At 53.2% G+C, this 26137-nt stretch overlaps 2 protein-coding genes across 2 annotated transcripts; both read left to right on the top strand.

Moving 5' to 3' along the window:
* Nucleotides 1–419: 419 nt before the first annotated feature.
* Nucleotides 420–13438, top strand: PRIM1 (DNA primase subunit 1). Its single transcript, XM_030967072.1, is given in 13 exon segments — nucleotides 420–553; nucleotides 1019–1173; nucleotides 1250–1356; nucleotides 1436–1509; nucleotides 3556–3692; nucleotides 4279–4337; nucleotides 5622–5731; nucleotides 9075–9250; nucleotides 9252–9265; nucleotides 10276–10392; nucleotides 11097–11182; nucleotides 11524–11622; nucleotides 13273–13438. Coding segments are annotated over 13 exon segments (1257 nt in total). The 5' UTR covers nucleotides 420–450; the 3' UTR covers nucleotides 13293–13438.
* A 305-nt stretch (nucleotides 13439–13743) lies between these two features.
* Nucleotides 13744–24873, top strand: NACA (nascent polypeptide associated complex subunit alpha). Its single transcript, XM_030967067.1, has 8 exons — nucleotides 13744–13830; nucleotides 14185–14256; nucleotides 23070–23155; nucleotides 23625–23702; nucleotides 23952–24098; nucleotides 24233–24361; nucleotides 24535–24657; nucleotides 24746–24873. The coding sequence occupies exons 2-8, from the start codon at nucleotides 14187–14189 to the stop codon at nucleotides 24758–24760; spliced, it is 648 nt and encodes a 215-aa protein (XP_030822927.1). The 5' UTR covers nucleotides 13744–13830; nucleotides 14185–14186; the 3' UTR covers nucleotides 24761–24873.
* The last annotated feature ends 1264 nt before the right edge of the window (nucleotides 24874–26137 follow it).

The following is a 26137-nucleotide window of genomic DNA, read 5'->3' as shown; positions in this document are numbered from 1 at the left end:
TCTACCGGACCCCGGGACACCCCCGGACACCGGGACATCCCGGGACCTCCGCGCTCCCGGACCCACCCGCCCCGGGGCATTGCAGGACTCCCCAAATCCCCCCTAAACTCAACCCCCCGGCTCCCACCCGCCTCGGAACCCCCTCGAACCTCGGGACATCCCCGCACCTCAGCACCCCGCGACCCTCCCTGTCCCGGGACCCCTCGGATCTCTCCAGGACCACCCCGGACCCCACGACCCCGACCCCGGGACCCCGCGGACCCCGGGGCATCCCCTCCCCTCCATCCCGGGACCTCCCCGGTGCTTTGCTCTCCTCCCACTCCCCCCGAGCCGCGCACTCCCGGTTCCCGGTGCCCCCCACCCCTCGGCCCGGGGCCGGACTACAACTCCCGGCGGCCCCCGGGCCCGGCGCCGCCGTTTCCCGCCGGTTCCCGCCGCTCCGTTCCCGCCATGGCGGGGTTCGATCCGGCGGCGCTGCCCGAGCTGCTCCCGGTCTATTACCGGCGGCTCTTCCCGCACGGCCCCTACGGCCGCTGGCTCAGCTACGGCGGCGGTGAGCGGGGGGGGGGAACCGGTACCGGGAGGGGGGCTCTACTGGAGATCATGGTACCGGGCGGGGGGCACCGGTACCGGGCGGGGGGCTCTACCGGAGATCGTGGTACCGGGCGGGGGGCACCGATACCGGGCGGGGGGCTCTACCGGAGATCGTGGTACCGGGCGGGGGCGTCGATACCGGGCGGGGGTCTCCACTGGGTGCCGTGATACCGGGTGGGGGGCACAGATACCGGGCTGGGGACACCGATACCGGGCGGGGGGCACCGATACGGGCGGGGGGCACCGATACCGGGCGGGAACCCCGCGATGCCCGGTCCCAGCGCACGTTGGGATGCCGGGATGGGCGGTGGGTGGATGCGCTGACCGGGACACCGGGAGGAACAGGGAAAGGGGGGTCTGGGGGTGACTGTAATGGGGGGATTTAGGATGGCATCGACGCCCCCGACCCTCTCCATCCCTGCAGTGAAGAATTACTTCCAGCTGCGGGAATTCTCCTTCACCCTGCGGGACGATGTCTACCTGCGCTTCCAGTCCTTCAGCAGCCCCCAGGAGCTGGAGCGGGAGCTGCAGAAGATCAACCCCTACAAAATCGACATCGGGGCTGTCTATTCCCACCGGGTGAGTCCCGACCACCGTGCTGGGGGGGTCTGCAGGGGTCTCTGGCCATGCTGAGCCCGTCCCATCCTTCCTGCAGCCCAACCAGCACAACACGGTGCACCTGGGAGCCTTCCAGCCGCAGGAGAAGGAGCTGGTCTTTGACATTGACATGACGGATTATGACGATGTCCGGACGTGCTGCAGGTTCCTCGGGGGGCTCTGGGGCTGGGAGGGGGTTCAGGGGTGTGGGGTGTCCACCTGAGCCCCCTCACTGTGCCCCCAGCTCGGCTGATATCTGCTCCAAGTGCTGGACGCTGATGACCATCGCTGTCCGCATCATCGACCGCGCGCTCGTGGGTGAGGGGCTTGGGGACACACAGGGCATGTCCAGGTCCCACAGTAATGCCAGACCCCAAAGAATTCACAGAATTTATAGAATGACCAGTTTGGAAGAGAATTTTCAGGTCATCAAGTCCAGCCCAGCCCTAATACTAACTAAATACTCAACTAAACCCTGGCACCCAGTGCCACGTCCAGGTTTTGTTAAACACATCCAGGGATAGTGACTCCACCACCTCCCCGAGCAGAACATTCCAGAACTTTATCACATTTCCTGTAAAAAACTTTTTCCTAATATCCAACCTAAATTTTCCTTGGCACAGCTTGAGACTGTGTCCTCTGGTTCTGGAGATAAAGACCAACCCTCACTGTGGGAAACGGATTTGTAGAAAATTCTTAGTTTGATAGAAGGTCCGCATAGTGTGAATGCTTTGGGTGGTCACCACAGCCTGTCCCAATGTGGCCCCCAAAGCCATCTGTGCCCCCTCAAATCCCATCTGTGCCCCCCCAAAACCCATCTGTGCCACTCCAAACCCATCTGTGCCACTCCAAACCCATCTATGCTCCCCGAAACTCATGTGTGCCCCCCCAAAACCCATCTGTGTATACCCCAAACTCCATCTGTGCCCTCCAAAACCCACCTATGGCCCCTCAAATCCCATCTGTGCCCCCCAAAACCCATCTGTGCCCCCCCAAAACCCATCTGTGCCCCCTCCAAACCCATCTGTGCCCCCCCCCAAACCCATCTGTGCCACCCAAACCCATCTATGCTCCCCGAAACTCATGTGTACCCCCCAAAACCCATCTGTGTATACCCCAAACTCCATCTGTGCCCTCCAAAACCCACCTATGGCCCCTCAAATCCCATCTGTGCCCCCCAAACCCATCTGTGCCCCCCCCAAAACCCATCTGTGCCCCCCCCAAAACCCATCTGTGCCACTCCAAACCCATCTATGCTCCCCGAAACTCATGTGTGCCCCCCCAAAACCCATCTGTGTATACCCCAAACTCCATCTGTGCCCTCCAAAACCCACCTATGGCCCCTCAAATCCCATCTGTGCCCCCCCCCAAAACCCATCTGTGCCCCCCCAAAACCCATCTGTGCCACTCCAAACCCATCTGTGCCCCCCCAAAACCCATCTGTGTATACCCCAAACTCCATCTGTGCCCTCCAAAACCCACCTATGGCCCCTCAAATCCCACCTATGGCCCCTCAAATCCCATCTGTGCCCCCCCAAACCCATCTGTGCCCCCCCAAAACCCATCTGTGCCCCCCCAAAACCCATCTGTGCCACTCCAAACCCATCTGTGCCACTCCAAACCCATCTATGCTCCCCGAAACTCATGTGTGCCCCCCAAAACCCATCTGTGTATACCCCAAACTCCATCTGTGCCCTCCAAAACCCACCTATGGCCCCTCAAATCCCATCTGTGCCCTCCCAAACCCATCTGTGCCCCCCCAAACCCATCTGTGCCCCCCAAAACCCATCTGTGCCACTCCAAACCCATCTATGCTCCCGAAACTCATGTGTGCCCCCCAAAACCCATCTGTGTATACCCCAAACTCCATCTGTGCCCTCCAAAACCCACCTATGGCCCCTCAAATCCCATCTGTGCCCTCCCAAACCCATCTGTGCCCCCCCAAACCCATCTGTGGCCCCCCCAAAACCCATCTATGCTCCCCGAAACTCATGTGTGCCCCCCCAAAACCCATCTGTGTATACCCCAAACTCCATCTGTGCCCTCCAAAACCCACCTATGGCCCCTCAAATCCCATCTGTGCCCCCCCAAACCCATCTGTGCCCCCCCCAAAACCCATCTGTGCCCCCCCAAAACCCATCTGTGCCACTCCAAACCCATCTATGCTCCCCGAAACTCATGTGTGCCCCCCCCAAAACCCATCTGTGTATACCCCAAACTCCATCTGTGCCCTCCAAAACCCACCTATGGCCCCTCAAATCCCATCTGTGCCCTCCCAAACCCACCTATGGCCCCCCCAAAACCCATCTGTGCCCCCCCCAAACCCATCTGTGCCCCCTCCAAACCCCATGTGTGCCCCCGCAGAGGACCTGGGCGTGCGGCACCGCCTGTGGGTGTACTCTGGCAGGAGGGGTGTGCACTGCTGGGTGTGCGACGACAACGTCAGGAAATGGTCCCCAGCTCTGAGGGCAGCTGCTGTGGAGTACCTGAGCCTGGTCAAGGTGGGTTTGGGGGGTTTGGGTACCCCTGACCCTGGTGAAAGTGGGTTTGAGGGGATTTGGGTACCCCTGGGCCTGGTCAAGGTGGGTTTGGGGGGTTTGGGTACCCCTGAGCCTGGTCAAGGTGGGTTTGGGTACCCCTGACCCTGGTGAAAGTGGGTTTGGGGGGATTTGGGTACCCCTGGGCCTGGTCAAGGTGGGTTTGGGGGGTTTGGGTACCCCTGACCCTGGTGAAAGTGGGTTTGAGGGGATTTGGGTACCCCTGGGCCTGGTCAAGGTGGGTTTGGGTACTCTCTGAGCCTGGTCAAGGTGGGTTTGGGTACTCTCTGAGCCTGGTCAAGGTGGGTTTGGGGGGTTTGGGTACCCCTGAGCCTGGTGAAGGTGGGTTTGTGGTGGTTTGGGTACCTCCTGAGCTTGGTGAAAATGGATTTATGGGGGTTTGGGTACCCCTGGGTCAAGGTGGGTTTGGGGGGGTCTGGGCACCCCTCACCCTGGTCAAGGTGGGTTTGAGGGATTTGGGTACCCCCTGACGTTGGAGCAGGTGGATTTGGGGTGCCCACCCCCCAAAACTGACCCCCCTGTCCCCCAGGGCGGTGCAGACACGGTGAAGAAGGTGAGCCTCTCCCAGCCCGTGCACCCCTTCATCAGGTGGGTGAGCATTTGTCAGGTCATTTTTACCTTTTTTTGACCCAAACATGGGACGACTGAGAGGCATTTTAGAAGTTTTTATTCTAAAAAGTAAAAACTTTTATACTGAAAAGTATTCTAAAAAATTTGGTTTAATTCTTACTCCTTTTTAATTTTAATTACTGCTAATAAATTCTATATAAATTATATATGTCTATAATTTTTATATATATAAATGATACATATAAAATTATATATATTTTAAAAGTAATATATTTTATATTTTATATCTATAATATATAATGTATATATTATTATATCAATGTATGTGATATATATTATATACATGAATAGAACAATATATGCATTGTATAATATATAATGTATATATTGCTATATTAATATATATTATATGTTATTTATTAATATATCATATGTCATATACATGAACATGTTGATTTTTATTATTATCTATTCTATACATGCATTACAATATATATAATTATATATTATAATATATATAATTATATATAATGTATGTATAGAATAGATAATAGTATACATTAATATATTTCATTATATATTATGTATTAACTATATATTATCATATATAATATGTATAAAAGTATATATTTTTATATATAAAATTAATATATAAAATAGTTATATGAAGTAAATATGAAAATAAAATGATAAGTATATAAAAATAAAGACAAGATATGTAATTATTATATTATATAATATTATATAATGTAATATTATGTTATATTATATTATATAATATTATATAATGTAATATTATGTTATATTATGTTATGTTATATTATATTATATTATATTACATTATATTATATTATATTATATTATATTATATTATATTATATTATATTATATTATATTATATTATATTATATTATATTATATTATATTATATTATATTATATTATATTATATTATATTACATTATATTATATTATATTACATTATATTATATTACATTATATTATATTATATTATACTATATTATATTATATTATATTATATTATATTATATTATATTATATATTATGTTATATTATATTATATTAGGAAAATATATGAAAATCAACATATAATCACAAACCATACATATATAAAATATATATATTTATAACATCAGCATGAATTACAACATCTCTATTATCCCGCCCTTCAATGAGACTTAAAAATAGAATGAAAATTTTTAAAAAGCCTCTCAGTTACCCCACATTTGGGTCCAAAAAGTCCCTTTTTGCCCATGCACTGATGCCCCCGCTGTGTCCCCAGGCGCTCGGTGGCCGTGGTGCAGGAGTACTTTGAGCAGCACGCGCTGCTGGGGCAGGACATCCTGGGCAGCCCCGAGAGGTGGGACAAGGTGCTGGCCCTGCTCCCCGAGGGTATCCTTCCTTGTGGGGCTCAAATATGGGAAAATATGGGGTTAAAATGTGGGAAAATATGGGGTTAAAATGTGGGGTTAAAGTTAAAATATGGGGTTCAAATATGGGAAAATTTGGGGTTAAAATATGGAATAAAATATGGGGTTCAAATATGGGAAAATACGGGGTTCAAATGTGGGAAAATATGGGGTTAAAATATGGGGTTAAAGGTGAAATATGGGGTTCAAATATGGGAAAATATGGGGTTCAAATATGGGATTATAGATGTCCTTCCTGCCCAGGACATCCTGGCAGCCCTGGAGGTGGGACAAGGTGCTGGCCCTGGCACAGGGATTGTGGGGCCAATGAATAGAAAATAAAATATGGGGTAAAATAGGGGAAAAAGAAAATTTGGGGGGGGAAAATATGGGGTTAAAATGTGGGGTTAAAGTTAAAATATGGGGTTCAAATATGGGAAAATAGTTAAATAGAGAAAAAAGAGGAAAATTGGGGTTAAAATAGGGTAAAGTTAAAATATGGGTCAAATATGGGAAAAGAGAGGTAACCGAGGGGGAAAGGTGCGCCCCCCAGGGATGTGGGTCAAATATGGGAAAATATGGGGTTAAAATGTGGGAAAATGGGGTAAAATGTGGGGTTCAAATATGGGGTTCAAATATGGGAAAATTTGGGGTTAAAATGTGGGGTTAAAGTTGAAATATGGGGTTCAAATATGGGAAAATACGGGGTTCAAATGTGGGAAAATATGGGGTTAAAGTTGAAATATGGGGTTCAAATATGGGAAAATATGGGGTTCAAATATGGGATTATAGATGTCCTTCCTGCCCAGGACATCCTGGGCAGCCCCGAGAGGTGGGACAAGGTGCTGGCCCTGCTCCCCGAGGGTATCCTTCCTTGTGGGGCTCAAATATGGGAAAATATGGGGTTAAAATGTGGGGTTAAAGTTAAAATATGGGGTTCAAATATGGGAAAATTTGGGGTTAAAATATGGGGTTAAAGTTAAAATATGGGGTTCAAATATGGGAAAATATGGGGTTAAAATGTGGGAAAATATGGGGTTAAAATGTGGGGTTAAAGTTAAAATATGGGGTTCAAATATGGGAAAATATGGGGTTAAAATGTGGGGTTAAAGTTAAAATATGGGGTTCAAATATGGGAAAATTTGGGGTTAAAATATGGGGTTAAAGTTAAAATATGGGGTTCATATGGAATATTATTTGATTAACATCCTGGGGGGAAGGTGGCTCCCCGTATCCTTCTTTGGGGCTCAAATATGGAAAATTTAAAATGTGGGAAAATATGGGGTTAAAATGTGGGGTTAAAGTTGAAATATGGGGTTCAAATATGGGAAAATATGGGGTTAAAATGTGGGAAAATATGGAGTTCAAATATGGGGTTAAAGTTAAAATATGGGGTTCAAATATGGGAAAATATGGGGTTAAAATATGGGGTTAAAGTTAAAATATGGGGTTCAAATATGGGAAAATATGGGGTTCAAATATGGGATTATAGATGTCCTTCTGGACCTGGGGAGCCCCAGAGGTGGGACAAGGTGCTGGCCCTGCTCCCCGAGGGTATCCTTCCTTGTGGGGCTCAAATATGGGAAAATACGGGGTTAAAATGTGGGAAAATATGGGGTTAAAATGTGGGGTTAAAGTTAAAATATGGGGTTCAAATATGGGAAAATTTGGGGTTAAAATATGGGGTTAAAGTTAAAATATGGGGTTCAAATATGGGAAAATACGGGGTTAAAATGTGGGAAAATATGGGGTTAAAATATGGGGTTAAAGTTGAATATGGTCAATATGGAATATGGGTTAAAATGTGGTTTATATGGCAATATGGAAATATGGGGTTAAATATGGGGTTAAGTGAATATGGTTAAATATGGGAAAAGGTTCATATGGGATTATAGATTTTACATCGATGAGGGTGGACAAGGTGTGGTCCGAGGTATCCTTGTTTGTGGGGATATGGGAAAATATGGGGTTAAAATGTGGGGTTGTTAAAATATGGGTTCAATATGGGAAAATATGGGGTTAAAATATGAGGTTAGTTAAAATATGGTGTTAAATATGGGAAAATTTGGGGTTAAAATATGGGGTTAAAGTTAAATATGGGGAAAATATGGGAAAATATGGGTAAAATGTGGGTTAAAAATGGGGGTTCAAATAGGGAAATATGGGGTTCAAATATGGGGTAGTTAAAATATGGGGTTCAAATATGGGAAAATATTGGGGTTAAAATGTGGGGTTAAAGTTAAAATATGGGGTTCAAATATGGGAAAATTTGGGGTTCAAATATGGGGTTAAAGTTAAAATATGGGGTTCAAATATGGGAAAATATGGGGTTAAAATGTGGGAAAATATGGGGTTAAAATATGGGGTTAAAGTTGAAATATGGGGTTAAATAGAAAATGGGTTCAAATATGGATGATGTCTTCCTAGACACCTGCGAGGTGGGAGGGTCCAAGGGTATCCTTCCTGGGGGGTCAAATATGGGAAAATACGGAGTTAAAATGTGGGAAAATATGGGGTTAAAATGTGGGGTTAAAGTTGAAATATGGGGTCAAAATATGGGATTAAAATATGGGGTTAAAGTTGAAATATGGGGTTAAAATGTGGGGTTAAAATATGGGGTTAAAGTTGAAATATGGGGTTAAAATTAAAATATGGGGTTAAAATGTGGGGTTAAAGCATGGGGTTAAAGTTAAAACATGTGATATGGGATTAAAACTTGGGGTTAAGATGGGGTTGAAGCATGGGGTTAAAATGGAGCCCTGGAAGGGTAAGTGGGGTCCTGGAAGGGTAAATGGAATCCTGGAAGGGTAAAATGGGTACTGAGGGGTAAGTGGGATCCTGGAAGGGTAAATGTGATCCTAGAAGGCTAAATGTGATCCTGGAAGGGTAAATGGTGTCTTGGAAGGGTAAATGTGATCCTGGAAGGGTAAATGCTCTCCTAGAAGGGTACATGGGGTCCTGGAAAGCTAAATGGGATCCTGGAAGGGTAAATGGGACTCTGGAAAGGGTAAAATGGATCCTGGAAATGTAAATGGGGTCTTGGCAGGGTAAGTGGGATCCTAGAAGGGTAAATGGGGTCCTAGAAGGATAGATGGCATCCTGGAGAGGCTAAATGGGGTCCTAGAAGGGTAAATGGGGTCCTGGAAGGGTAAATGGGGTCCTGGAAGGGTAAGTGGGGTCCTGGAAGGGTAAATGGGGTCCTGGAAGGGTAAATGGCATCCTGGAGAGGCTAAATGGGGTCCTGGAAGGGTAAATGGGGTCCTGGAAGGGTAAATTGAGTCCTGGAAGGGAAAACGGCATCCTGGCTGAGCCTTGACGGCCGTCAGAGCTGCGGGAGCCGCTGCAGGCGGAGTTCCCCCGCAGGAAGGACTCGGTGCAGCGCTGGGAGCTGCTGCTGCAGGCCCGCGCCGAGCGGGAGCGGGAGCGCGGCCGGGCCGGGCACCCCGAGTGGGAGGTGATGCTGCAGCTCTGCTTCAAAAGATGGGCTTCAGGAAAGGAAAGGGGGGCTCGGCCACCTGTTAAAAGAGTAGAGCTTTCAAAGTGTTACCAAAACAGTGGCAGGTCAAAAAATGGGGGGGTGCGGATGGGCTTGGGGAAAGGGAAATGGAAATGGGGTTATAAAATAAGAGCATAGGCTTCAAAAAATGGCTTTATAAAGAGGATAGAGTTTTAAAAATGGGTTTATAAAATAAGAGCATAGGCTTCAAAAAATGGCTTTATAAAGAGGATAGAGTTTTAAAAATGGGTTATAAAATAAGAGGATAGGTTTCAAAAAATGGCTTTATAAAGAGGATAGAGTTTTAAAAATGGGTTTGTAAATAAGAGGCTAGGTTTCAAAAAATGGCTTTATAAAGAGGATAGAGTTTTAAAAATGGGTTTGTAAATAAGAGGCTAGGTTTCAAAAAATGGCTTTATAAAGAAGAGGGGATGGTTTAGGGTCTGTGCTTATAATGCGTTGGAGTGAAGAAATACTTATGTTCTGGTTGTAATAACTGTTGTTAGAAATTGTAATTCTTATTATTATAAATCATTTTGTTATTACCTATTATACTATATATAATGCATAAAAATTATATCTGTATTTTGATATATAAATTATATATAATTTATAGAAAAATTTCTATAAAGTTTTTGTATGTATAATATGTATTTTGAATATTAAAAATATAGGAATATATTAATATAATTTATGCTATAACACTATACATTATATATTTTAAACTATATATTATATATATATAATCATATGTCTTTTATAGGGATAATTTATAGATAGATGATATATAATATGTTATATTACATATAGTGTTATTTTAAATTATTTAATATTACATTAATATTTATATTAATATATATTCTATTAAATAGTGTATTATAACTATTATAAATTATTGCATATTGTGATAATGATGGTTATTATTACTATTAATTGCAATTATTATTCTAATTCTACATTACAACACCTGTATTATCCCACCCTTCACATAAAACTAAAAACAAAACACAACTTTTTAAAACACCTGTCAGTGTCCAAGACCAAAAAACCCTAAACCCAGAACCCCGCTGTGTCTCAGGGCGCATTTCAGTCCCGCTGGACCTGCAGAAGTTGGATGAGTTTGATCCATTCTCAGTGCCCACCATCACGTACGTCACTGGGAGCACTGGGGGGTCCTGCGGCTGCCAGAGCCCCCCAGAACGCCCCAAACCCAAACCCTAAACCTTAAACCTAACCATAACTTTAAACCTAAGCCTCAACTGAAACCTGACCCTGACCCTAACCCTGACCCCAACCCCGACCCTAAACCTGATCCTAACCCTGACCCTAACCCTGATCCTGATCCTGATCCTGACCCCAACCTTAAAACTGACCCTAATCCTGACCCTACCCTGACCTTAACCTGACCCTTATCCTGACCCTAACCCCTAAACCTGACCCTTATCCCAACCCTAAGCCGGACCCTAAACCTTACCCTTATCCTGACCCTAAATATGACCCTAATCCTCACCCTAACCCTGACCCTAAACCCTGACCCTAATAACCCTAACCCTGACGCTAAACCCTGACCCTAACCCTAACACTGACCCTAAACCTAACATGAACCTTAACCCTAACCCTGGCCCTAATCAAACCCTGACCCTAAATTTGACCCTAATCCTCACCCTAACCCTGACACTAATCCTGACCCTAACCCTAACACTGACCCCAACCCTGACCCCTAAACCTGACCCCAACCCTAACCCAACCCTGACCCCAACCCTGACCCTGACCTTTATCCTGACCCTACTCCAAACACCGACCTGACCCTAAACCTGCCCTGTTTGTCCGTCCGTCTGTCTGTCTGTGCCAGGTCTCTGTGCCAGGAGCTGGACGCGGCCGGCAGCGATGGCGAGCAGGAGGAGGGGGGGGACCCCGAACCCAAACGGCGCACGAGGGGTGAGGGGGGGTTTGGGATCAGGGTTTGGGGTCAGGGATGGGGTTTTGGGTCAGGGTTTGGGGTCAGGGTGTGGGGTCAGAGGTGGGGTATGGGGACAGGGTTTGGGGTCAGGGTTTGAGGTGTGGGGTGGGGTTTGGGGTCAGGGTTGTGGTTTGGGTCAGGGTTTGGGATGTGGGGACAGGGTTTGGGGTCAGGGGTGGGGTTTGGGGTCAGGGCTGGGGTTTTGAGGGTCGGGACTGTGGTTTTGGGGCTCAGGGCTGGGGTTTTAGGGATTAGGGCTGGGGTCTGGAGCTCAGGGCTGGAGTTTTGGGGTCCCAGCACCCCCTCCCCACACGTGCAGACTACAGGAGGACCAGCCTGGCCCCGTTCGTGCGGCTCCTGGAGCAGTTCGTGGAGGGGCTGGAGAGCGCCCGGCGGGGAGAGCGCATCCGCCGCAGCGGTGGGAGCCCAAAACCACCCCAAAAACCACCCCAAAACCACGCCAAAAACCACCCAAAAACTACCCCAAAACCACCCCAAAAACCACCCCCAAACCACCCCAAAAACCACCCCAAAAACCACCCCAAAACCACCCCCAAACCACCTCAAAACCACCCCAAAAACTACCCCAAAAACCACCTCAAAAGCACCCCAAAAACTACCCCAAAACCACCCCAAAAACCACCCCAAAACCACCCAAAAACCACCCCAAAAACCACCTCAAAAACACCCCAAAAACCACCCCCAAACCACCCCAAAACCACCCCAAAAGCACCCCAAAAGCACCCCAAAAACCACCCCAAAACCACCCCAAAAACCACCCCAAAACCACGCCAAAAACCTCCCCCAAAACCACCCAAAACCCACCCCAAAAACCACCCCCAAACCACCCCAAAACCACCCCAAAAACCACCCCAAAAACTACCCCAAAAACCACCCCAAAAACTACCCCAAAACCACCCCCAAAACCACCTCAAAACCACCCCCAAAACAACCCCAAAAACCATCCCAAAAACCACCCCAAAAACCACCTCAAAACCACCCCAAAAACCACCCCAAAAACTACCCAAAAACCACCCCAAAAACTACCCCCAAACCACCCCCAAAACCACCCCAAAACCACCCCAAAACCACCTCAAAACCACCCCAAAAACTACCCCAAAACCACCCCAAAAACCACCCCAAAAACCACCTCAAAACCACCTCAAAAACCACCCCAAAAACTACCCAAAAACCACCCCAAAAACCACCCCCAAACCACCCCAAAAACCACCCCAAAACCACCCCAAAAACCACCCCAAAAAACTACCCCAAAACCACCCCCAAAACCACCCCAAAACCACCCCAAAACCACCCCAAAAACTACCCCCAAAACCACCCCAAAAACCACCTCAAAACCACCCCAAAAACTACCCCAAAAACCACCCCCAAAACCACCCCAAAACCAACCCAAAAACTACCCCAAAACCACCCCAAAACCACCCCAAAAACCACCCCAAAACCACCCCAAAAAACCCCAAAAACCACACCCCAAAACCACCCCAAAACCACCCCAAAACCACCCCAAAACCACCCCAAAACCACCCCAAAACCACCCCCAAAAACCACCCCAAAACCACCCCAAAAACTACCCCAAAACCACCCCAAAAACCACCCCAAAACCACCCCAAAAACCACCCCAAAAGGGGCCCTCTGCCTCTGAGAACGGGGCGGGGGGACCTTTCCAGGTCTGGGGGGATTTGGGGGTCTGCCCTGCTGGATTTGGAGGTTTCTCATTGGGTTTGGGGTCTGTCCTGTTGGTTTTGGGGGTCTCTCACTGAATTTTGGGGGTCTATCCTGTTGAATTTGGGGGTCTTTAATTGAATTTTGAGGGTCTGCCCTGTGGGATTTGGGGGTTTCTCATTGGATTTGGGGTCTGTCCTGTTGGATTTGGGGGTCTTTAATTAAATTTTTGGGGTCTGTCCCTTTAGATTTGGGGTCTGTCCCATTGTGGGACCACCACTGAGGGTTGGTGACAGAGAGGAGACACAAGGAAGGAGCTGAGCGATGGCTGCTGCTGTGACATCTTTGTTTTGTCTGGAAAAACCCCTCAATTTCTCCTTTTTTGCAGATCTCCAAGGAGATTTCTGAGGCCTGGACGCTGCCAGTGTTGTCACTGTCACTTCCCCTGGCCCTGGGGGTCCCATGGAGCAGCCAAACCCCCCGGACCCCCTGTCCCTGCCCTGTTTTTGTACCTTTTGTACTGTTTTTTTACACAAAAACCATTAAATGTTTCTGTCAGCTTTGTGCTGGGGTGTGCTGAGGAGGGTGGGGGTCCCCTCAGTGTGGGGGGGAGCTGGGGAGGGGGTCCCTGCTCTGCAGTGTGGGGTCACTGCCCCCAGTCCCCTGCCTGAACGCCCTGTCCTGACCCCCTAAACCTGCCTGGACCCCCTAATCCCCTCAGAGGACCCCATCCCCCCCCACCCCCGAGGCTCCCATCCCCCACCCCGGGGCTCCCATCCCCCCGCTGGGGCCCGAACAGAGCCCGGAACTCCGGAGCGCGGCCGCGGGGACCGGACCGGACCGTTATTGCCAGGGCTCTCCCTCTGCCCCGGAAGTCGCGCTCCCGGAAGTCGCGCTGCCCTCTCGGTCTCTTTCCGCCGCCATCTTGGGCCCCGCTCCCCGCACAGTGAGTCCCGCGCCGCTATCCGCCGCCATCCCCCGCCATCCGCCGCTCGGGGCGCCGCTCGCCGCTAGCAGGATGAGCGAGTGGCCGGAAGGAGTCGGTTGAGGCCATCGATGGGGTCGTGGGAGCGCCGGGCAGGGCAGAGCGGGCGGGGGGAGGAGGCGGCCTAGGCCCGGCACCGGGACCGGGATCGGGCTCTGTCTGTGCCGTCCGGCCGAGCTGTCTCGGTAGATTTTCCCGGTAGAGGGAGGCGCGCGGTGTCCGAATGGGGTGGGAAGGACGAGCTGCCGGTGGTGGCCCCCGGGCTGTACCGGAGCCCCGGCGAGCCCGGCCCTGTCGGTTTGTCCATTCCCGTAGAAATGCCCGGCGAAGCCACAGAAACCGTCCCGGCCACGGAGCAGGAGCTGCCGCAGCCTCAGGCGGAGACAGGTGAGACCGAGGGGTGATTCCCGGGATTCCCTCACCGGGCGGGGGAAGCTGCGGTTTCCCCGGGGAGGCTGCGCCGGGGCCCGGTGGCGGCGGGGGTTGTGTGACCCCGGTTTGAGTCTTGTCACGTCCCCCGCGGGGGTTTTGGGGTGTCCGTGCCGTGGTCTCGCTGTGGGTAAAACAAACCGGGCCGGTTCTGTGCCGGTTTCCCGGCCGGAGCACGCGGGGAACGGAAGCGGGGACTCCTCGTGTCCCAAAGTCCCGGGACCGGGACCGGGGATGGCTCCGAGCTCGGTTTGGGTGGGAGAGGAAGGCAGCGGCCGTGGCCGGGTCGGGGTATTGGATTTGGGGTCCTGTCCTGTTGGATTTGGGGTCCTGTCCTATGGGATTTGGGTGCTGTCCCTTTGGTATTGGAGCCTGTTCTGTTGGATTTGAGGACCTGTCCTATGGGATTTGGGGATTCTGTCCCATTGGATTTGGGGATTCTGTCGTATGGGATTTGGGCACCTGTCCTATGGGATCTGGGATCTTGTTCCACTGGATTTGGGGGTCCTGTCTTGTTGGACTTGGGGTCCTGTCCTATGGGATTTGGGCACCTGTCCCATTGAGTTTTGGGGCCTGTCCCATTGGTTTTGGGGTTTCTGTCCCTTTGATATTGGAGCCTGTCCCATTGGATTTGGGCTCCTGTCCTGTTGGATTTGGGGTCCCATCCCATTGGTTTTGGGGCCTGTCCCGTTGGATTTGGGGTCTGTCCCATTGGATTTGGGGGTCCCTCACTGAATTTTGAGGGTCTGCCCCTTTGGATTTGGGGATCCTACATTGAATTTTGGGTGTCTGCCCTGTTGGATTTAGGGGTGTCACACTGAATTTTGAGGGTCTGTCCCTTTGGATTTGGGGGTCTTTAATTCAATTTTGGAGGTCTGTCCTGTCAGATCTGGGGGTTTGTCCTGTTGGATTTGGGGGTTTCTCACTGAATTGTGTGTGTCTGTCCCTTTGGATTTGAGGTCTGTCCCTTTGGATTTAGGAGTCTGCCCCACTGCATTTGAGGGTCTTTGGTTGAATTTTGGACATCTGTCTTGTTGGATTTGGGGGTTTCTCATAGGATTTGGGATCTGCCCCATTGTGGGAGCACCACAGAGGGCTGGTGACAGAGAGGGGACACAAGCAGGGAGCTGAGTGGTGGCTGTTGCTGTGACAGCTGCACCAACGATTCCCAGGAGCTGCTGAGCTCCTTATCCCTCCCGGCGTGGCTGGAATTCCTCTTTGGGGCCCTCCCTGCAGTGGCTCCTCTGTCCTTCTCAAAATTCAGCTCCCAAAATTCTGCTGCTCCTGGGATTCCTCAGGCAGGATTTTGGGATTCCCAAATCCCCTGATTTGGGATTCCTTCCTTGGGATTCCTCCTTGGATTTTCAGCTTTTTCCTTGGAGAAACCCTGGAGATGTGGGGTTGGTGCATGCTGATCCAGAGGGATTCTGGGCAGAAATCCTTTGGTTTTGGGGAATCTTTTAGCTTGGGATGGTTTGAGAAGGAACCAAGCAAAGGTGGGGCTGTGGGGGAGAAGCAGGAATGATTGTGTTCATCAGGAATGTGCTCAGAAGGAACAGGGAGAGCAGGCAGGGATAAAAGATTGTTCTGGGGAGGGTGGCTCGGCCTGTTCTGTGCCCTTGGCAGCACTTGCTGCTCCTTTGGGAGGCACCAGAACGTTCCTTGGAGCAGGAAATGTCCTGGCACTGCTGTCCAGCTCCAGGCCTGCCCTGATTTGGGGTAAAACGGGTAAAATGGAGCATTAGCAGCACCTTTCAGGACCCCATTCCTGGGACAGGGACAGGGATGGCATTCCCTGCGTTTGTCACTGCACTAGGTGGCAGCAAGGCCAGGACACGACTGTGACACTGATCCCAGGGTGGGACGGGGACACAGCACCTGGGAGGGACAGGATTCAACATTTTAGGGGGTCAGAGCAGGTTTAGGGGGTCCAGGCAGAGTTATGGGGTCAGAACAGGGTCCAGGCAGGGTTATGGGGTCAGGAAAGGATCCAGGCAGGGTTATGGGGTCAGAACAGGGTCCAGGCAGGGTTATGGGGTCAGGAAAGGGTCCAGGCAGGGTTATGGGGTCAGAACAGGGTCCAGGCAGGGTTATGGGGTCAGGACAGGGTCCAGGCAGGGTTATGGGGTCAGAACAGGGTCCAGGCAGGGTTATGGGGTCAGGAAAGGGTCCAGGCAGGGGACCCCTTCCCCCAGCTCCTCCCCATAGCGAGGGGACCCCCACCCTCCTCAGCACATCCCAGCACATGGGTGACCAGAAACATTTAATGGTTTTTGTGTAGAAAAAAGTACAAAAGGGACAGGGACACAGCACCTGGCAGAGACAGGATCCATGGAATGGGACAGGGACACAGCACCTGGCAGAGACAGGATCCATGGAATGGGACAGGGACACAGCACCTGGCAGAGACAGGATCCATGGAATGGGACAGGGACACAGCACCTGGCAGGGACAGGATCCATGGAATGGGGCTGGCTCTGGGCTCTGCAGCTCCCAAGGGTGGCACCGTGCCCAGGCTGGTTCTGCTGGTTGGACCAGCCCTGCCCTGCCCGGCTCTGCTGGGCTCTGCCCTCCCTTGGAGCTCCACTGGCTGCTGGGAATGATGTTGGGAATGTCAGGGCTCTCTGCAGGCTCTCAAGAGCTGGAATCTGAACCCTCTTCACGGCTTTTTCACTAAACAGTGCCCCTTGATTGCTGGGGCACTGGGAATTGGGAATTTCATTGGGAATGTCTCTCCAGGCTCTCAGGAGCTGGAAGCTGAACCCTCTCATGACCTCTTCGCTAAATGGTGCCCCTTTAATTACTGGTTGGCATTGGCAATTTCACTGGGAATGTCAGGAGCTGGAAGATCAGCCCTGGCATGGCCTCTTCCCTAAATGGTGCCCTCTGATTGCTGGTTGGCATTGGGAATTTTGTTGGGGATTTCTCTCCAGGCTCTCAGGAGCTGGGAGCTGAATCCTCTCATGGCCTTTTCCCTCAACAGTGCCCCTTGATTGCTGCTGGCATTGGGGATGTCAGGGCTCTCTCCAGGCTCTCAGGAGCTGGAATCCCAGCCCTGGCATGGCCTGTGGCCTGAGCAGTGCCCTTGGCTTCCCAGCTGGTGTTGGGAATGGCCAGCAGGCTCTCTCCAGGCTCTCCTGGGCCTGCCTGGGGAGTTGGAAGCTGCTCCTGCTCACTGGGCCTTGCCTTAACAAACTCTTGTTCTCCTTGTTCAGCTCCAGCTGCCCCCGTTCCTGCTCCCACCCCTGCTCCAGGTACTCCTGTAACCCCTGGTGTGCCGCATTAACCAGCCTGTGCCATTCTGGGGGTTGCATTCCATTAACCCTAACAGCTTCCAGGGAACTGGGGGGCACTGGGGGCCTTGGCCCCACCACCCTCATGTCATTGTGCCCTCCCTGGCTGGAGGGAAGGGGCTCCCAGAGCACTCCAGGAGCAATTCCACATGTCAGTGGAACTATATTATATTGATTTTGATATTTTATTTATTTTTAGATTTGTTTTTTGGGTTATATTTGACTTTCCCTTCCTCTTCTTGGATGGGTCTTTGTTCCTCCTGCAGCCCAGGGGGTGACCCCAGGCTGGTGAGCAGCTTCCAGGGAATTGGGGGGCACTGAGGGGCTCGGCCCCACCACCCCCATGTCATTGTGCCCTCAGGGAATCTGCCCAAGTCACCCCTGGTTGGAGGGAGGGGGCTCCCAGAGCACTCCAGGAGCAATTCTACATGTCAGTGGAACTATATTATATTGATTTTGATATTTTATTTATTTCTATCTTTATTTTTTGGGGTTATATTTGACATTCCCTTCCTCTTCTTGGATGGTTCTTTATGCCCCCTGCAGCCCAGGGGGTGACCCCAGGCTGGTGAGCAGCCCTGGGTGTCCTGACAGATTTCTGGGGCTCCACAGGGCTTGTGACAGCCCCTTTGGTAGGGCAGAGCTGGATCTCTGCAGTTCTGGCCTGCTGGAGCTTCCTGGTGGTTCAGGGAGTGCCTCCTGCCATGCAGGGCTCTCAGGAAAATCTGTTCTAGAAGGGGATGAGCGTCCTGCTCCGTGCTGACCCTGGCAGTGCCTGCTGGGCCAGAAGCCAGAGGAATGCCAGGGCTGGCTGCGTGCCCCCTCCTTGTCTCTCCTCCTCTCATGGCTCACTCTGTTTCTCTCCTTTAGCTGTTCTCCATGCTGCTCATTCCCCACCTCTGACTCCATCTCCGTCCGCCCAGGCGCAGCTGCCCAGCCCTGCCCCGGCTCTGCAGGGCCCCCCAGGCCCTGTGTCCCCCCCCGTGGTCCCAGCTGCAGCCATCCCCGTGTTCTCTGTGCCCCCCCAGCCCCCTGCCCCAGCTCTGCTGGGCTCAGCCACCGCTGCCCCTCCTCCAGCTCCTCAGGCCCCCGTGGCTTTTGCAGCCCCAGGATCTCCAGGGCCTGCCCCAGTTAGCCCATTGTCCCCAGGATTCCCAGCTCCGGTGTCACCTGGCCTGGCTGCTGCTTCTGCTGCAGTGACAGCGGCTCCTCTTGTCCCCACAGTGAGCCCCAGCTCTCTCCCAGCTGCTCTCAGCTCTGCCATGAAATCTGCTCCTACTTCAGCCTCTGGAGCAGCCCCAGCCCCTCTTCCTCCCTCTGGAGCAGCCCCAGCCCCTCTTCCTCCCTCTGGAGCAGCCCCAGCCCCTCTTCCTCCCTCTGGAGCAGCCCCAACTCCTCTTCCTCCCTCTGGAGCAGCCCCAGCTCCTCTTCCTCCCTCTGGAGCAGCCCCAACTCCTCTTCCTCCCTCTGGAGCAGCCCCAGCTCCTCTTCCTCCCTCTGGAGCAGCCCCAGCCCCTCTCCTACCTCCATCCCGTCCCCTTCTGGCATCTCCCCCACCAGTGCCCCCCAGTTTGCTGCCAGCTCCCGCGGTGGCAGTGTCCCCCCAGAGCCCAGGATCGCCCCCACATCCCACAGTCCCTGTGTCTCCTGCTGGAATTCCTGCTGTTCCAGCCTCTCCCCGAGCCCCAGCTGCAGCCCTGGTCGGTGCCATCTCCCCCCCTGTGTTCCTGGCTGCCCCCAAAGCTCCTTTGTCACCTCCTATCCCTCTGTTGTCAGCTGGGATGTCCCCTGGGTCAGCCCCTGGTGCCCCAGTGCCACCATTGCTCCCAGTTGCTCCTTCTGCTGCCAAGGCCTCTCCCATGGGATCTCCAGCCCCTCGAGCAGCTCCAGCGGCTCCTGCCCTGTCCACACCTGCACTGGGAGCTGCCATCTCTGTCCCAGGGTCTCCAGCCAGCCCAGTGCTCCCAGCAGCAGCTCCTGCTGTCCCTTCTGCCAGCTGTCCCCTTGTCACACCATCCATGGCAGCTCCAGGCACCCCTCCTGTGGCTAAAATATCTCCTGGGAGTCCAACCACTGCCCCATCTGCCCCCTCTGTCCCTGTCACACCACCCATGGTGGCTCCAGGCACCCCTCCTGTGGCTAAAACATCTCCTGCTGCCCCTGTCACACCACCCATGGTGGCTCCAGCTGCCCCTCCAGTGGCCAAACCAGCTCCTGGGAGTCCAACCACTGCCCCAGCTGCCCGCTCTGGCCCTGTCACACCATCCCTGGCCCCTCAGGCCACCCCTCCTGTGGCTAAAACATCTCCTGCTGCCCCTGTCACACCACCCATGGCATCTCCACCCTCTCCAGCTGCCTCTCCCTCAGCCAAAGATGCTGCCAAGGGCTCTGTTGCTGCCTCAGCTGCCGCTGCAACTCCTCCCAGCCCAGCTCCAGCCACCCCACCTGCAGCCAAAACTGCTCCCAAGAGTCCTGTTGGTGCCACCCCATCCCCTGCCACCCCAGCTCCTGCAGCTCCACCAGCTCCAGCAGCCAAAACACCCCCAAAGAGCCCTGTCAAAGCCACCCCCACTGAGGACAAGGCACCCCCAAAAGCCCTGTCAAAGCCACCCCCACTGAGGACAAGGCACCCCCAAAAAGCCCTGTCAAAGCCACCCCCACTGAGGACAAGGCACCCCCAAAAGCCCTGTCAAAGCCACCCCCACTGAGGACAAGGCACCCCCAAAAAGCCCTGCCAAAGCCACCCCAGCTCCAGCCACCCCCACTGAGGACAAGACACCCCCAAAAAGCCCTGCCAAAGCCACCCCCACTGAGGACAAGGCACCCCCAAAAGCCCTGCCAAAGCCACCCCAGCTCCAGCCACCCCCACTGAGGACAAGGCACCCCCAAAAAGCCCTGCCAAAGCCACCCCAGCTCCAGCCACCCCCACTGAGGACAAGGCACCCCCAAAAAGCCCTGCCAAAGCCACCCCAGCTCCAGCCACCCCCCACTGAGGACAAGGCACCCCCAAAAAGCCCTGCCAAAGCCACCCCTGCTCCAGCCACCCCCACTGAGGACAAGGCACCCCCAAAAAGCCCTGCCAAAGCCACCCCAGCTCCAGCTTCCCCTGGAGCACCCAAAAAACCTCCCAAGGGCAGCCCAGTCACTGCCCCATCCTCTCCTGTGGCTCCAGCACCTTCAGCTGCCCCTGCTGAGGCCAAAGCACCCCCAAAGAGCCCTGCCAAAGCCACCCCAGCCTCTCCAGAGGCCAAAACACCCCCAGAAAGCCCTGCCAAGGCCACCCCAGCTCCACCAGCCTCTCCTCAGGCCAAGGCACCCCCAAAGAGCCCTGCCAAAGCCACCCCAGCCTCTCCTGAGGCCAAAACACCCCCAAAGAGCCCTGTCAAGGCCACCCCAGCTCCAGCCACCCCTGCTGAGGCCAAAACACCCCCAAAGAGCCCTGCCAAAGCCACCCCAGCTCCACCAGCCTCTCCTGAGGCCAAAACACCTCCAGCTCCTGCCCAAGTGCCTCCCAAGAGTCCTGCTACAGCCACCCCACCTCCTAGTGCCCCCCCAGCAGCCAAAACAGCCCCAAAGAGCCCTGCCAAAGCCACCCCAGCCTCTCCTGAGGCCAAAACACCCCCAAAGAGCCCTGCCAAAGCCGCCCCAGCTCCAGCCAGCCCCACTGAGGACAAGGCACCCCCTAAAAACACTGCCAAAGCCACCCCAGCTCCAGCTGCCCCTGCTGCAGCCAAAGGATCCCCAAAAAGCCCTGCTGAGGCCAAGGCACCCCCAAAAAGCCCTGTCAAGGCCACTCCCCCTCCAGCCACCCCTGCTGAGGCCAAGGCACCCCCAAAAAGCCCCACAGAGGCCAAGGCACCCCCAAAAAGCCCTGTCAAAGCCACCCCAGCTCCATCTAGCCCCACTGAGGCCAAGGCACCCCCAAAAACCCCCGCAGAGGCCAAGGCACCCCCAAAAACCCCCGCAGACGCCAAGGCACCCCCAAAGAGCCCTGTCAAAGCCACCCCAGCTCCATCTCTCCCCACTGAGGTCAAGGCACCCCCAAAAACCCCCGCAGACGCCAAGGCACCCCCAAAGAGCCCTGTCAAAGCCACCCCAGCTCCATCTCTCCCCACTGAGGCCAAGGCACCCCCAAAGAGCCCTGTCAAAGCCTCTGCCCCTCCAACCACCCCTGCTGCAGCCAAAGCACCTCCAAAGAGCCCCGCCAAGGCCACTCCACCTCCAGCAGCTACAACCCCACCTCCTGCCCCAGCTTCTGGTGCCCCTGCAAAGCCCCCAGGCCCAGGCAAGAAGCAGCAGCCCCTCACCAATAACAAGGTGGCCAAGCCCCCCTCGAAATCCGCGCCTGGTGACGATGATGAGGAGCTGCCACCTCTGCTCCCCCCAGAGCCACCCGTGCTGCTGGAGCTGTCCCCTGCCACGGGGGTCCTGGCACCGCAGCCCATCCTCAAGAATGACAAGGGTATTTCGTACACGACGTGCATGGAGTGTCACTGGCTGCCCACGGGGTACTAACGGCGTGCCCAGTGTGTGCCAAGGGGAGGGACGGGGCTGGGCACACGGTGCCATGGGTCACTAACGCGTGTCCTCGGGCACGGAGCACGGCGTGGTGGTTGTGGTTTTGTGATCTGTGGTTTGTTTGTGGCATGGGCACTGCAAAGATGAGATGAGCTGAGCTGGCTTCACACTGAGGAGATGCCACCTGCCTGGCACTGCTGCGTGCGGTGGCCTCGTGGTGGCAAACTGGGATGTCCCCACGCTATGCCTGAAGTGTTGGCACACCTTGACACCTGCAGACAGGTTTGCCAAGGCTCCTGTGTGCCCTGAGGGCTGGATCCAGGTAATGGCTGCACGGGAGCATCAGGGTCACCTCCAGGTGACCTCCAAGGCTGGGGACACTCAGCTCTGCTTCAGTAACTGGTGTGCTCAGTGCTGTGGGTCACAACTGCAGCTGGTGGCCCTCAGGTCTCCTGAGGGGGGTTTGGGGTTATCCCAGATCATCCTGGTGGCCCTGAAGGGGGTTTGGGGTTATCCCAGATCATCCTGGTGGCCCTCAGGCCCCCTGAGGGGGGTTTGGGGTTATCCTAGATTATCTCTGTAGTGAAGCCATGGGTGTGCAGCAGCCCTGGGGGCTCAGTGAGTGGGGTCTCGGTGCCCTGTGTCAGTTCTGGCTTTGAGGGGACTCCAGAGAGGCCCTGTCCCACTAAACTGCCACCTCAGCATGCTGGGAGTGCCACTCACCTCCTCCTTGAGCTGGTGCCACAGGCTGGAGCTACCTCAGGATTCCTTCTGGAGCCTCTGGGCACCTGTGGGGCTCTGGCACCCTGCTCCCACCATGGCAAGGCTGAGAACCCACTCGTGCCACCCTGCTGACGGCATTCAGAGTGCAGGGAATGCTCCATTCACCTAACTGGGCTGACTGGTGGCAAACCAGCGTGCCCTGGACCTTGCTGAGGTGGGCTGTGTGTGTCTCTGCAGGGTCTGGCACAGAGTCTGACAGCGATGAATCCGTACCAGAGCTCGAAGAGCAGGACTCCACGCAGGCCACGACGCAGCAGGCACAGGTAGGGAGGTGGCACATGGTGGATCAGGGTCCCTGTGGTGTCCCTGGTGGCACATGGTGGATCAGGGCCCTGTGGTGGCACATGGTGGATCAGGGTCCCTATGGTGGCACATGGTGGATCAGGGTCCCTGTGGTGTCCCAGGTGGCACATGGTGGATCAGGGTCCCTGTGGTGTCCCTGGTGGCACATGGTGGATCAGGGCCCTGTGGTGGCACATGGTGGATCAGGGTCCCTATGGTGTCCCAGGTGGCACATGGTGGATCAGGGTCCCTGTGGTGTCCCAGGTGGCACATGGTGGATCAGGGTCCCTGTGGTGTCCCTGGTGGCACATGGTGGATCAGGGTCCCTGTGGTGTCCCTGGTGGCACATGGTGGATCAGGGTCCCTGTGGTGTCCCTGGTGGCACATGGTGGATCAGGGTCCCTGTGGTGTCACCCCAGCATTGTCACTGATCCTTTTCCCTCCCTGCAGCTCGCGGCAGCAGCCGAAATAGACGAAGAACCAGTCAGCAAAGCAAAACAGAGCCGGAGTGAGAAGAAAGCTCGCAAGGTGAGGCCTCGCCTGTCCCTGGTGAGCAGCCCCAGGGCTCAGAGGGACACTGGGGATCTCACCAGACCTGGATTGGGGTGTTCCCTCCAGCTGGCAGCCTGGATGTGCTGCTCCGTGGCAGTAAATGCACATTTCCATGTGGATCCATGCAGCACACGTTGGATCTGGAGTCTGGAGAGAGGATTGGGCACATCTGGGCCGGCTCCAGAGCTCTTCTTCCCTCAGTGACCTTTCCCTGGTGTTTTTCAGGCAATGTCCAAGCTGGGCCTTCGCCAGGTGACGGGAGTGACCAGAGTCACCATCCGGAAATCCAAGAACATCCTGTTTGTCATCACAAAGCCAGACGTGTACAAGAGCCCGGCGTCAGACACCTACATTGTCTTTGGAGAGGCCAAGGTGAGCCCAGCCTGGCACCAGCAGGGCAGCATTCCTTCCTGTCACCTGTGCACTGTGTGGCTCCTGCCAGGGAATGTGCTGGCACTGCCCAGGACTGGCATCACTTGCTCCTTTCCTTCTCTTCCCTCCTGCAGATTGAAGACCTGTCCCAGCAGGCTCAGCTGGCAGCTGCTGAAAAGTTCAAAGTGCAAGGAGAACCCGTTTCCAACATCCAGGAAAACACACAGACCCCCACAGTGCAGGAGGAGAGCGAGGAAGAGGAGGTGAGGCCTTCCCCAGCCTCTCCATGGGGTTAATCCACAAATTCCTGTCCTTCATCAAAGGGAGAGCACAAGGTCCTGCCCTGGGGTGTTGGCAGTGCAGGCCTGGCCTTCTGGCTCCCAATCCAATCCCAAGCCTGGAATGGCACCAATCCTGGGCTCTGTTTCTCTTTGAGGTTGATGAAACCGGCGTGGAGGTGAAAGACATCGAGCTGGTGATGTCGCAGGCGAACGTGTCGCGGGCGAAGGCCGTGCGAGCCCTCAAGAACAACAGTAACGACATTGTAAACGCGATAATGGTGAGTCCCGGGGGGCAGCAGCTTTTGGGGGGGTCCCTGGGTGGAGCTGCTGTCTCTGAGCTGCCTCCTGACTTCTTCCTCCCCGCAGGAACTGACGATGTAGCCGCCGGAGGGAGGAGCCTTTTTTGGTGTTTCAGAGAAGAGTAAAATACGACTAAATTTAAAATTTGTACTATTTCTATCGGTTAATAAAGTTGTGGCTTATTGTTGGTGAAATCTCTGCTCTGTGGTGCTTTGCTGCCTGCCTTTCCCTGGGATTTGTGGCCTCAGGGTGGAGCCTTCCTCCCGGGAAGATCCTGGTGCTGATAGCCCATCCTGGAACAGCACCTGCCCGTTCCCTCCTTTCCTTCCTGTCCCAGAGCCTGGCTGGACACCAGCTCAGCTGCAGGGTCACCCTTCATCCCCTCCGGGTTCCCTTCAGGGGAGCTCTCTCGGGGCCTTTTGGGTCACTGTGACCCCGAGATTGTTAAAAATCTCTTTTCCCAGCCCAAGCACTTGAGGAATGAGTCGGAGCTCTTCAAGGTTGTTTACTGCGTCTTATCTATAAAAGTTTTTCTCCTGCCCTGCTGAGGTCCATCCAGCAGGACAGTTCCAGGCACTCTGCCTGCCCCAGGGGCTGTGTTATGTCTTTATACTAAAAATTATGTGTACAGTGTTTACAATTACTTCCCAATACCTATCACCTATGTTAGACAGTGAGCTTCCACTCTAAACCAATCCCAAAGTGCCACCGTCACAGCAGAAGATGGAGGCTAAAAAGAAGAAGAAAGAGAAGAAGGACAGGACATGCCCAGATTCCTCCATCTTGCCCCCTGAACCCCCATTCTAAATCCCCAAAATTCTACATTTTCATCCTGTGACAAATTCACTATCATTTTACTCAAACTCTTGTGGCTTGTAACTCTTCACACAAAGCTGGTGATTGTTTCCAGCCCTTGAGGTGGTGTCAGTTTTTTATACTAAAATCTCCGTGTACAATATTTACAATTACTTCCCGACACCTATCACCTGTGTTAGACAGTTTGTCTCCACTCTAAACCAATCTGAAACCATCACAGCAGGAGATGGAGGCCAAGAAGAAGAAGGAGAAAGGCTGGACATGCCCAGATTCCTCCATCTTGCCTCCTGAACCCCTATTCTAAAACCCCAAAATCTACTTTTCCATCCTGTGATAACTTCACTATTACTCTACCTAAACTCTTGTGGCTTGCTGATCTTCATCTAAGGTTGGTAATTTGCTCCACGGGTCATAATCAAACCCACAGGTGTTTTGGGCTCTGTGCCAGGGTCTCTGAGCCCCCTGGCAGGGTCCTGGGCAGCCAGAGGGATGTCCTGGGTTCCCACAGGGCTCCTCAGTGCCCTGCAGCAGGCAGGGATGAAGATCAGGGGTGAGGTTGTGTTCACAGGGGTCCCAGGATGAGCTAAGAGATCTTGACTCCATGTTTTATTTATTAATTCATGATATGTATTATATACTAAA

This window comes from Camarhynchus parvulus, chromosome 29, assembly GCF_901933205.1.
Source record: "Camarhynchus parvulus chromosome 29, STF_HiC, whole genome shotgun sequence".
NCBI classification, from domain to species: Eukaryota; Metazoa; Chordata; class Aves; order Passeriformes; family Thraupidae; genus Camarhynchus; species Camarhynchus parvulus.
Note: the sequence above shows the minus strand (reverse complement) of the source record. Positions and strands in the feature narration are given on the sequence as shown.